The sequence below is a fragment of the Rosa rugosa genome, chromosome 2, assembly GCF_958449725.1.
Source record: "Rosa rugosa chromosome 2, drRosRugo1.1, whole genome shotgun sequence".
Classification (NCBI taxonomy): domain Eukaryota; kingdom Viridiplantae; phylum Streptophyta; class Magnoliopsida; order Rosales; family Rosaceae; genus Rosa; species Rosa rugosa.
In genome coordinates, this window is record NC_084821.1 from 12,325,321 (window position 1) to 12,338,686 (window position 13,366).

The following is a 13,366-nucleotide window of genomic DNA, read 5'->3' on the forward strand; positions in this document are numbered from 1 at the left end:
CTTTTAACATCCTTAAATTGGTCAAATGTCCCTATTTCTTTCGGGAATTCCTTAATACAACATTCTCTCATACTAAGAATCTCATCTTCAGATGGCCTAGTATGGATATGTCAATTCTTGACTTGCAGCAATAATCCAAATGCAAAGCTTGGAGGTTGGTTAGGACACTGAATGATGGAGGTAGTACTGAAATACTAGTACCCCTAAGATCTAGGACCCTTAATGCATTCAAACTTTGAAAAAATGATTCTGGGGTCTCTTTTATATATCTATTCCCTTTTAATGATAATATCTGGAGTTTTGAACATACCATGATGAGTTTAACGTCCGAAACCAACTGGCAATTGTTGAAGTTGACCCAAATCCTTATAAACTCATAAACAAATTTCTCATTTTTCTATGTGAGATTTATATTTTCAACAAAAAAAGATATCTGTATCAGATTAATTTTATGTGATAAATGAGCTAAAAAAAAAGGAAAGACACTACCTAGACAAAAGTGAAAATTCGGTCAGCCACAAAAATCTAGTATGGCTACCGTATCTCTGTTGGTACTTGGTAGTGGTCCTTCAGCATATTACTACTCGGTTAATTGTTGAGGAGAGTGACATTTTTGAGAGATCGAGCTAGCTAGCTAGATGGAGAGCAAGGTGAAGGAGTTTCTGGAGCTGAGCCAGGACGAGTCAGAGGCCGTGTCACGAATCGTTGTTCCACCCCAGCGACCAGGAACCGCGAGTTTGTACGAGGATTTCGCTCTCAGAAGCATCCGAGTCGACCGAGTCGAACCCGGACTCGTCGTCTGTACGCTCAAGGTTCCTCCCCGCCTCACCGTGAGTAGATCCTTAACTGGTTTGCCAACTTTGATTTGTAATTTAATTTGTCAAAATTTCAGCTGTAGAGAGAGTCATGACCTTAACTGGTTTACTTTGTTTGAAAATGCGGTCTTCTTAAACTAACGTCCTTCAGGGAACATCATGAATTAGCTTGTAGCTTACCATTCTAATTAAGTCTATCACAAATTTTCAGAGCATGGAATATAGCATATGCCTAATTGAAGCTTGCTATTAGGTGTCTTCTCACTAGACCAGACTTCAGTTGCAATTTGTGATATTATTTATTTAATTTTGATACAAAAATCTGTTAAAACAGATATTTATAATTCATTGAAAAAGTGTCTTCTTTTTTTTTTTTTTTTTTTTTTGCAGGATAGAGATGGAAATTTGGCTAAAGGTGCCATTGCAAATGTTGTTGATATGGTTGGTGGTTATGTAACTTATGTTGAGGGTCTCCCAATGTATGTTTCAGTAGACATATCGATCTCCTATATATCAACTGCAAAGCTTGATGTAAGCAACTCTCAATTATTTGACATTTACGCGGTGATTCTTAGCAGCCAGCCTTTGAATTTATCATAGTCATCATCCATGTCAATGTTCATCAAGTGAACAAACTTTCTTGAATGTGTGGCTCAAAAACACTTCGAATCTGGTTTGAAACTTTGAATCCAGAATAAATATTTCATCCCCTGGTATTTTTATTTCCCGAATTTGATTTTTTTTTTTTTAGCTCATTTATTACATGCATATAGCATCTGATATATCTCTGTCATTCCAGTTTTCTCGGGGTTTTCCAAACAAATCTACAACACCTCATGATATCTATTGATATGAAATTGCAGGATGAGCTAGAGATCACCTCAAAAAGGTTAGGACAAAGAGGTGCTTATTATGGAGCAATAGTGCTTCTGAGAAACAAAGCAACTGATTATTGCTGAGGGCCGTCATTCAATGTTTCGTCCCCGGTCTACTCCCAAACTCTGAGTTCTTTACAAATATATACATCACCTTGTTTGAGATCAACTGATTAAGTATTTACCCCCATCATAATGTTACCAAAAGCAATCAGAGGGAGCATTCTAGTAAACTTTGGGGAGTATGGTGTGGATCCTTCCACGTCAATCAGTGGCGTATCTACTCAAAAGGCTTATTGGGCTAGCCAAACCCAAATTTTCCCATTAAATCGTTACTATCTCTAGACAAGTCATGTTTTTGCGATGTTGGCTAAGGAGCTCCATGTAATCTAACTAACCCAAGTTCAAAGCCTGGTGACAGTAAGACTTTTAAGCGATCGTTGTAATCATGGTTGTGGCATTCTTGCAGATTGTTGTTTAATACTTTAGGAACACCCGGGTGAATTAAAATATTCACTATCTTTTGTGGTTAACACATAATAACTTTATAATTTTATAATCCAACCATTCATGTTGTATAATGTAATACAAAGATTAGCTCTGTAAAAAATCAATCAAATTGAAGACCTTTTAGTTATTCATTTCTATAAAATACATGGACGGTTCATCATAATAGCAATAAGTGTTGTTAGAACCGTCCATTCATTTGATTCAATTAGATAATTAAACGATTTCCGATTCGATTGATTTTTTACAGAGATGATCTTTAAAGGCTAATTTAAGATATGGACCGTTGGATTATAAATTTATTAAGTAAAAGTGAGTTAATCGATAATGGGGGTGAATATGTTTGTTCACCCATTGTTCATACTTCAGTACGTGCTATGTACAATTTCTTGGACCTAAATGGAAGTACATGAAGGGGCTCGTGTAAAAACTGTCTTCAAGTTTTTTCTTTTTCTTATCAAATTAATAAGTGCATTCATACAAATGGTATGAATAGCTAGCAAGTTGTGCCAATCTATTAGCCACACCATTTGCTTCATTACATACATATCTAAGAACATGACGAAGCTTGTAACAATGTAACTTATATTACCAACCTAAATCTAATTCGATCTATCACGAATTTTCAGAGCATGAAATTATTGGAATATAACCAAGCCAGTGCCTAATTGAAGCTTTAAAAGTATAGCCCTAATTAAACACTGATTCATCAGTATTGTTTGCTATAACTTGAGCATATTACTATCCGTTGTTGACTTGCAAGATAGAGCTGAAAATTTGGCTAAAGGTGCAATTGCAAATCTTGTTGATATACTTGGCTTTGGTAGTTTATATTCAGGGATTCCCAATGACTGTTTCAGTAGAAAAAAAAAAAAACCCCTAAGCGCTGCTCAACTTGGTAGCGACACCTCTAAGGCCGCATAAACTGCATCCGGGCCACCATGATTCCGAGCAATGTCCTCGTCTGGAACTGCAGAGGTATTGTTAACCTCGAAACACAAAGAGCATTGATTGATTTGGTTCATGCCAAGCGCCCTTATCTGATCTTCTTGGCTGGAACCCTAGCACCTCCAAAACTGATAAACTCTCTCACATCTTGACTGGGTTTTGCGAATAATATTTGTGTTCAGAAAGAACAAGAGTCACAGGGACTGGCTCTGATATGGAGTCATGATCTTCATGTAGATCTGCGAACTAAATCTCCGCACCATATTGATGTAGAGGTTAGGGAGATTGAGACTGATAGGGTCTGGAGATTTACTGGGGTGTATGGTTTTGCTGCTAGAGAGGATAGACATAAAACATGGGATCTAATTGAAACCCTAGCATCGAAAGTTTGTTCTTTACTGTGGTTGATGGCTGGGGATTAATTCAACGAGTTGCTGACCCGAGATGACAAATCTAGTGGTCCTCCCCAGGCTTTTGCTCTTATGGCTCAGTTACGTAACACTATGGCTGCTGCTGGCTTGGTGGATATGGGTTTCTATGGAGGTCGATATACTTGGTTTAACAAGTTCACTAAGGAACGATTGGATCGCAGTTTTTGTTCAGGGGCCTGGAAAAGTCTTTTCCTGTTAAGCAAAACGCTTACGTTGCCTCCATCGGACTCTGATCACAATTCTTTGTTGATAGAGGTGAGGACTGAGCGTGTGCAATTTCGACGTGGAAGCAGACGCTTTTGCTTTGAAGAAGTCTGGCATGGACACGAAAGATGCATGAATTATCAAACAAAATTGGTCCACACCTTTAATAGGGAACATGATGCAGCAACTGGGGTCAAAGATTCATTCCACGGGTCAACAGCTCCTGCAATGGCATGATACAGAATTTCCTAAGTACAAGCTTGAGCTTTGAGAAATACAAGAGAAGTTGCATGACATTATGGGGCAACCTTACTCACCGTGGCAATATGAAGAACAAAGGAAGCTGCATATTAGGCAGAGTCAGCTCCTATCCATACAGGAAAAATATTGGAGGCAAAGATCAAGGGCTGTGTGGTTAAAAGTTGGAGATCGGAACTCGACCTACTTCCATCGTAAGGCCTCAAATAGGAAGAGTAGAAATACTATTCGGGGTTGATAAGTGGTCAAAAATGCAGTCATATCTTCTTAATTTCTTAAGTATTGAGTATTTTATTGGCCTAATTTAATTTAATTATATCATATTCTTGATTTATTAGGTCTGGACTTGGATGATGGAATTGGACAATTAAAGGCTCATTGATGCACTTGGACTTGGTGGTGGACACGTTGACTTATGTGGTCAATTGCCAATATGTATAATTACTTTAGAGAAGAGATAAGCCTTATGTGACCAGCTTTCTATCCTTTTCTCTACTCATTTGAAGACACTCATCCTTTGCTCTACAAATAGCAGCTCAAGCTTTCCTGGCATTTAGATTCATTTGTTGTGCATTTTAGGAAGGGTTATGTTGCTGCAATTCTCAAGGAGAGTTCTAGAAGAATCCTACAAGATTATGACAAGATTAATCCATCATATTATCATTTGGATAATAAGCATGGTGCATAGGGTTCTCTCCATCTTTATCATTGACTTTGGTGACCCAAAACCACCCCAACACTCTTCAATTTCATGATTTCCACGCACAATAAAGAGAGCTAGCTGCTCCTCTCTTCTCCTAAGTCATCTTTTTCTACTCTACACTCTAATAACTCATCATTACTTCCCTCTTTTTTACTCCATCTCTTCCATACTCTTTCCTCTTGTTTTTAGGATCTATTACCACTCTCATACTCCACCTCCATGCTTCTTACATTGCTTGAGCTGCTCCTTTTGCTTCCATTCATCATTTTACTCCTCACTCTGTTCTCTATATAAGCATCCCTTCATCACACTCTTAAGGCATCACCCATTCCACCCCATTACATTTTCTTTCTCTCTTCATCTCCTTCATAAAACCTCCATATCCACCTCCCAAAATTCAAACTCATAATATCCATACTCCCCTTACTACTCCATCTCCTCCATCACCACCACCACAGCTACCATCTTCCACCACCATAAACTCTATCACCACCACCATAAACTCCATCACTACCCCTCAAAATTAGCCAAAGAAACATCATATCTTCATCACCATTCCATTCATCATCAACATCAACAAGTTCATAATCCATTCATTCCACCATCAAGGAGGATCAAAAGGCATTGAAGGAGGAAAACCATGGAGGAGCTAGTCATCAATTTGTCAAGCTTCAACTAGTTCATTCTTTCCTTAACTCTTTAATTTACCTTGATGTACTTTATAGATTTGATGCTAATTTGTATGATTATGAGTGAGTAGTTACTTTGTTGGGGCTAGGGTTGAAAGCCCTAGCCAAACTTGTATGAATTGATGTTTTAATTTACATTTGATGTTATTTGTGATTTTCATCTTCATATGCTAATTCAAGGAGTGAATGCATTCATTCAAACTTAACTACTTTGAATGTGTTGTGTTTGTCATCTCATGAAAAAATGTTTAGGGAGTAGTTAACCTTGAACATTGATAGCATGATAACATCCTCTATGTGCATATGAAGGTTGTGAGTTAAAATCACCTAGATCTAGGATTTGTTTGCTTGCATGATTATCTAAACTCAAAGCTATATGTATCTAGGAACAATAAATTGAGACTTAACCGGTAATATATAGGATTTGTTCTTAGGTAGTTAATTCTAGACTTATCCGGTTGGAATTGATAACATTAAAGGAGTTTAAGCCTTTGTAGTCTTATCCGGATGCAAAGAGGGTAATTGAGAAATTAGAATAGCATAACTTGTATTTGAACTTCAATACTTGCAAGGGAGGTTAGTGGTAGACAATCCAACCCCTAACTTTATCCATTATTGATAGGAGCATAATTATGTGATATTAATAGCGTTAATCTCTATACTTTCTTTGTTAGTTTAGTGTATTTTCTAGTTATTTACGTTGTTTATTTGTTTTATAGGTATCTTGGAGTAAAGAAGGAGAAAAGAAGTAAAAGAGGGATTGAAATGCAAAATCGGGAAATCTGCCTGTGCAGATCAGTTAACTTCGACAGAGCACTGAGACCAGCTCAGAACGATCCAGATGATGATCTTTATATTTATAGAAAGCCTCGGATGTCTAGTTTCCAGATCTTTTTACGGTTCGTCAATATCATTTTTCTAGAGGAAGTTATGACCGATTTAGTACAAGAAGGTCAGGCTGCGCGTGAATCTGAGGTTGGACGGGAATTTATGTTTCGAAGCCCAAATCACACCGAAAAGCCCGAGGACGAGTTTGTGCTTCATATATCAGCTCAATATAGACAAATGGCATGATGTGAATGGTTGGAATGAGTCATCAAGTTCAAGAGCCAATAGGAAAACTCCACCTAAGCACGCTAACCCTAATTCTTTTAAGTTTTGGATTTCCTACACAACAAGAAAGATGGAGGCAACCTCTAACCATATAAAAGGAGATGATTCTGCAGCAGCTCTCGCTCTCTCTGCCTCCCCTTCTTTAGTTTGTTTTGTTTCTTCTATGTTTAACTAGTTTTTATTAGTTAGGGGGCTGCTTGAAGCCCCTAGACATGAACTACAAGATGATTTGACTTTTGATTTTATTTTCTTTTAATTCAAGATGAGACTTTTGTTTACTGCTTTTCCATTGATGAATTCTTGCTTGTATGCTTTGAGTGCACGCTTAGTATGCATGTTAGGATTCTACCGCTTTGATTGTTTGATGCCTGTGTCAATAGTTGGACTCCTCAAACCTTCTAGAGAAGCAATTGTTAGTTTTCACTATCAAGTAAACTAAGTCCTAGGTTTAGCAAGGCGCTAAGTTTATTGCGATGCCTAGTGATGTCTCAAACTCTTTTAGACCTTAATGATCTCTGCATGTTTAATCTAATAAGCGTACCTTTAGGTTGCATTGCTTGGGAATAGTCTAGGTGTAGAGCACTTCCTGCCTAGCGTACGAAGTAAGAAAGGGTAATAGGTTGTGTTCAAGCGTACCGAGCCAACCTGAGCATCTTCATCTAGATTAATTGAATTAGGATTGAACAAATTGTCTTGTGTGTGATTGTCCGGGGTGGATGCATCTTCCCTAACTATCTTTATCATATTGTTTTCAAACCATCTTAAAATCTGTTTTCGTTACTTTCTGTCCTCTATATTTTTGTAATTATTTTATATAGTAAACGATATCCGAATAATACCAAATTTTGTGTGCGAGACGCCCTATGTGTCTAGTGTATCTCTGTAAATTTTCGTAATTTTCTGAGTAGTTTAGATTAGGTTTTTAATTAGGTTTTCGACTGCTGTTCGCTAGGAACAGTGGTCACTTTTGTGACATTGTTTTGAGTAGTTATAACCTTAGTCCTCTGCGGGAAAGACCCTTGTTTACCCTTGCTACAATTGACAATCTTAAGTGTGAATAAGGAAAATCAATAGCTTATAAATTCAGCTATCAATTTTTGGCGCCGTGTCGCCGGGGACTATTGTGTTCTAATTACTTGTGTTTTTGTTTTCTGTTTTTGATTGTTTTTGTATCTTACTAATTTTTTTTTTTTTTTTTTATTTTCTTTGTTTCAGATGTGGCATCGAGATTATGAAGCATGTTCCATATGCTCCCTGGTTGGGCATTCAACGGAGACATGTCCAAACATGCAATATCAAAGTTACTTTGATCAAAGTAGCATGTTTGGAGGATATCAAGCGAACCAAGGGCATTGGAATGATCAATATGCACCTCCATATAATCCGGCATGGAATTATCCTCCATACTTTGAGTGGAATGGCTACTCAAATATCCAACAAGGATCCTTTAATGATTTTGAAGCTTCTTCATTATCATACCATGATTATCAATCGCCAACACCTCAAGGTGACTCTCTTGAAGATTTAGTTACTTCTATGACTAAAAATGTTTCTTCCTTTTCGCAGAATGTTTCTTCCTTTTCCCAGATTGTGGATTCTTGTATCCAAGACATGAAAACTTGTAGGCAGAATATTAACGAATCTGTTGAGAACATTGGGCAACATGTGGAGACAATTTTGGCATGCTTGAATCAAGAGCCAAAGGAGCAAGAACCAAGTCAAGAAGTTTCCACGAATGAGGATGATGATTGGCCGGCAGTTGATGAGATTTTAGAGACCATGGTACCGCAAGAGCACCCTCCTACACCTATGACAACTCTATGGGAGCCCCCTACAGCTACAACCTTGCTTCAACCTCATGATGCACCACTTGAATTAATATTTGATGAGGATGAAAGCTTGGATTTGGATGAGTCCCATGAAGAGAAACTCAAGGTCGTGACTTGTGAGGATTATGCAGTACGATACACAACCGAGCTTGAAGCTTGTGCATATAGTGATGATGAGGATTCTTTCAATGAGGAACTTCAAATTGAGTTTAATGACAATGCGCTCCACATGCCGGAAGCAATCACAATACATCATGAGGTTCAAGAAAATTACAAGGATGACATAGGTGATTGCTTAGAGAAGGAGACCATCAAAGCTCCTACATTTAGGCCTCTACTTCTAGCACCTGGTAGACCACCTGATTATTCCTTGCCACATTCAATCTCTACGCATGTTCCTTCTCTCCACAGCGCTCTTGCCTTTGTCGATCATGTGGAGATGGTGATCTGTGAGCATCTGAAATCTAATGAGGAGATCCTTCTATCCATGCTTGGTGGATTTAAGAAGAGAAGGAGACAATGGAAGAAGAGAAAGAAAAAGAAGAGCATCAAATCATATCTTTCCATTGCTCCTAAGATACCCAAGTTGCTGTCAAGAGACCATGAAACGTCGCTAAAGAGAGTAAAGCATTTGGTGGAACCAAGACCTAAACCTCCTGATTACTCTTGATGAAGAGTTGCTATGTCAGGCTGAAGACGTTAAACCAAGCGCTTCTTGGGAGGCAACCCAATTAATGGAGGAAGAAGATTGCGGCATTCAAAACTTCTAATCATAAGAGACGCTCTCTTTATTCCTTTTCTTCTCAATCTTTGCTTCATATTTGTTCGTTTTTATGCTTTTGATTTGTGTGCAGGTCATATAGTTGAGGAAAGTTTGAGGAAAATCACTTTTGAGCAAAACAGTTTTTCTGCCTCGCGGATCAGTTCACTTTGAACGGCTGCCGTTTTTAGCTCCGATGGAACCAGGAGACGTGCCATATATGCATAGAAAGCTCTCTGAGTCTAGTTTCTGTACGATTTTACAGAACTGGATTCGGAGTTCTGCTGCGTTCCCAGTTCCACTTTGAGTACCGAAAGGTCAGTCCAGCAAAACAGGGACCTGCGCAAATTTGCGACCTTTTGGAGTCCATATAGCACGGAGCTTCCATTGTGGAAGTCAAGGCCTTGTGCCTTGCAGATGGTGTCTAATTTCAGTCCTCTCCAAAGGTCGTGAGCAGCTGGAGGTCTACAAGGGGGAGCTTTTCTATAACCTTTCTTATCTTCCTACTTGCCCTCTTTTGGATTTTCTTTCTCTATGCTTACCTGGTGCATTGTGCGTTATATTGCCATACATTGAGGACAATGTCTAGTTTAAGTGTGGGGGAGGGAAATACAAATTTGTCAATTTGTTTTTGAGTCATTCTTTTGTTTAAATTTCTCTTAAAAAAAAAAAAAAAAAAAAAAAAGAGTCTAGTTTTAGGTTTTATTTTTCTTTGAGTCTTAGGAGTCTTCCAACTCTATGATGAGCATGAACTTTCGGATTTATATTTTGGTCACAAAAGGATTGCAGGCACGTGTTGGATTCTTGATTTCAAATAATTGTTAATAGATTTTGATGATTATTGTGCTTGATTTATATACATTGATGGTTGGATTAATGTAACACTTGAGAATTGATGGATGCATGCTATGACAGGTTAAACTTGATTTAAACCCTTGTGAGCTTTTGAGCCTGTATATGTGCTATTTCTTTTCTGAGTGCTTAGTATAGAATCATCTTATTTTCTTGACGAGGATTTTGCATGATCTCATCTTTTATTCATCTTGGTTGAGATTCGGATTCGACTTGCATATTTTATAAGGACAAATGCTAGAACTTGCCCCAAAACCTCTTGAAGCGTATGGTTGAATTGCATGATGGATGGGAAGGGATAAAGGCACTAGGATTACCACCATAGCCAAATTAACCTGTGTCCCTTTTATGCACACAAGATGTGCAATCCCCTAGTTAACCCCCTTGAGCCTACATTAAGCCTTTTTGTTTCATCACCCATGAATTCCTTAACCCTAAGCTTAGTATAGATATATCCTTACCCTATCCTAAGGAAGTAGTGGAGCAAATATTTTGAGAGATGTACTTATGTTCAAGGTACTTTTGTAAGCAAGTGTGGGGGAGTTCATTGTACATCGATCCAAGGAAAAAAAAAAAAGTATGTGTTTATGGCTGTTGAAAAAAAAACAGAGAAAAAAATATGTGATAGCCAAAAAAGAAAAAGAAAGAGAAAGAATGCTTGAAAAGAAAAATCAAAAGAATCGAAAAGCAAAATACTTCCTTGGATTTGATACATTCATGTTGTATCTGTTGAGGTTATAATGAAGCAAAGGCCCAAAAAGATGACATCTGGCCTTGGAAAAAAAAAAAAAAAATTCTTTGCTTCATGTTCGAAGATTGATTACCTTGAAGAGTTTCAAGATTCTTTTATCTCTTGTGTTCTTCTAGTGCTCCACTAGGTTCTTTAGGATCTTTGAATTTCCTATCCTTTCTTTCGTTTAACCTTAACCCTTGGCCCCATTATAACCTTGAATAAAGACCTTTTTGATCTTTGAAGTTGTGCATTCGATTTGTGGAGACTTGTGTGGAGGGGTGAGCATATGGTGTCACTGGCCTTTCGTCCGAGTTTTGGCGTTCCAATCGTGGGATCATATGTAAAAAAAAAAAAATTTCAGAAAAAGCCTTTCTTTCTTGTTATCATATGTGAGCTATTTGTTTGTCTTATTATATCATTCCTCTCACATATAACTTGAGTGAAATATATGCTTATACATCAAGTCAGAAAATCATGAGTGAAAAGAAATTGAGAGCATATTTGTGAGAAATTGAGTTGACGCTTGTTTGACACATGAATAAGTTGGTTCTCCTTTGTTGCACTAGTTTGATTGCCCATGTATTATAACTTTAGCACTATGGTTATCAAAATAAATTAGCTTTTAAGTGAGGTTATGAATTCTGACATGTGAGTGTGTGAATTTTGTTGACCATACTTGTGGGCATTATAAGTTCTCTGAGATGTTTGGAAGACATTAGGTCCGTGTCTTTTGTCTAGTTTGTTCTCTGTTTGCTAGGGACTAGCAAAGCTTAAGTGTGGGGGTATTTGATAGGAGCATAATTATGTGATATTAATAGCGTTAATCTCTATACTTTCTTTGTTAGTTTAGTGTATTTTCTAGTTATTTACGTTGTTTATTTGTTTTATAGGTATCTTGGAGTAAAGAAGGAGAAAAGAAGTAAAAGAGGGATTGAAATGCAAAATCGGGAAATCTGCCTGTGCAGATCAGTTAACTTCGACAGAGCACTGAGACCAGCTCAGAACGATCCAGATGATGATCTTTATATTTATAGAAAGCCTCGGATGTCTAGTTTCCAGATCTTTTTACGGTTCGTCAATATCATTTTTCTAGAGGAAGTTATGACCGATTTAGTACAAGAAGGTCAGGCTGCGCGTGAATCTGAGGTTGGACGGGAATTTATGTTTCGAAGCCCAAATCACACCGAAAAGCCCGAGGACGAGTTTGTGCTTCATATATCAGCTCAATATAGACAAATGGCATGATGTGAATGGTTGGAATGAGTCATCAAGTTCAAGAGCCAATAGGAAAACTCCACCTAAGCACGCTAACCCTAATTCTTTTAAGTTTTGGATTTCCTACACAACAAGAAAGATGGAGGCAACCTCTAACCATATAAAAGGAGATGATTCTGCAGCAGCTCTCGCTCTCTCTGCCTCCCCTTCTTTAGTTTGTTTTGTTTCTTCTATGTTTAACTAGTTTTTATTAGTTAGGGGGCTGCTTGAAGCCCCTAGACATGAACTACAAGATGATTTGACTTTTGATTTTATTTTCTTTTAATTCAAGATGAGACTTTTGTTTACTGCTTTTCCATTGATGAATTCTTGCTTGTATGCTTTGAGTGCACGCTTAGTATGCATGTTAGGATTCTACCGCTTTGATTGTTTGATGCCTGTGTCAATAGTTGGACTCCTCAAACCTTCTAGAGAAGCAATTGTTAGTTTTCACTATCAAGTAAACTAAGTCCTAGGTTTAGCAAGGCGCTAAGTTTATTGCGATGCCTAGTGATGTCTCAAACTCTTTTAGACCTTAATGATCTCTGCATGTTTAATCTAATAAGCGTACCTTTAGGTTGCATTGCTTGGGAATAGTCTAGGTGTAGAGCACTTCCTGCCTAGCGTACGAAGTAAGAAAGGGTAATAGGTTGTGTTCAAGCGTACCGAGCCAACCTGAGCATCTTCATCTAGATTAATTGAATTAGGATTGAACAAATTGTCTTGTGTGTGATTGTCCGGGGTGGATGCATCTTCCCTAACTATCTTTATCATATTGTTTTCAAACCATCTTAAAATCTGTTTTCGTTACTTTCTGTCCTCTATATTTTTGTAATTATTTTATATAGTAAACGATATCCGAATAATACCAAATTTTGTGTGCGAGACGCCCTATGTGTCTAGTGTATCTCTGTAAATTTTCGTAATTTTCTGAGTAGTTTAGATTAGGTTTTTAATTAGGTTTTCGACTGCTGTTCGCTAGGAACAGTGGTCACTTTTGTGACATTGTTTTGAGTAGTTATAACCTTAGTCCTCTGCGGGAAAGACCCTTGTTTACCCTTGCTACAATTGACAATCTTAAGTGTGAATAAGGAAAATCAATAGCTTATAAATTCAGCTATCAATTATATTACTAGTTTAGTTTAGAGTAGTTTATGTTACATTTGAGCATTAATTTATTTTAATTTGGTTCACCACTCTATCTAACAAACAATCTCACTGCCACCACAATGCACATACTCACCATGAACCTAGATTTCTTGTGAATTTAGGTTTGTGATTGCACATTTGCATATTCTAGCTCTCCTTAGGTTAACACCCTAGCTAGTGAAAGGAATCCAATCCTCGTGGGTTCGACAACCTTTCTTAAATCTTTATACTATTACTTGTACCTCT

General features: G+C 37.6%; 1 protein-coding gene across 1 annotated transcript; it reads left to right on the forward strand.

The window, feature by feature from the left end:
- The first annotated feature begins 550 nt into the window (after positions 1-550).
- On the forward strand, positions 551-2,174 carry LOC133731997 (uncharacterized). Its single transcript, XM_062159454.1, has 3 exons — positions 551-830; positions 1,206-1,346; positions 1,679-2,174. The coding sequence occupies exons 1-3, from the start codon at positions 639-641 to the stop codon at positions 1,772-1,774; spliced, it is 429 nt and encodes a 142-aa protein (XP_062015438.1). The 5' UTR covers positions 551-638; the 3' UTR covers positions 1,775-2,174.
- Positions 2,175-13,366: the final 11,192 nt, after the last annotated feature.

Excerpts from the sequence above, each read along its gene's own strand:
- LOC133731997 (XM_062159454.1), top strand. The coding sequence starts at position 639 with ATGGAGAGCAAGGTGAAGGAGTTTCTGGAGCTGAGCCAGGACGAGTCA. Across the intron at positions 831-1,205 it reads AGGTTCCTCCCCGCCTCACC|GATAGAGATGGAAATTTGGC; the intron begins GTGAGTAGATCC and ends TTTTTTTTGCAG. Across the intron at positions 1,347-1,678 it reads TATCAACTGCAAAGCTTGAT|GATGAGCTAGAGATCACCTC; the intron begins GTAAGCAACTCT and ends ATGAAATTGCAG.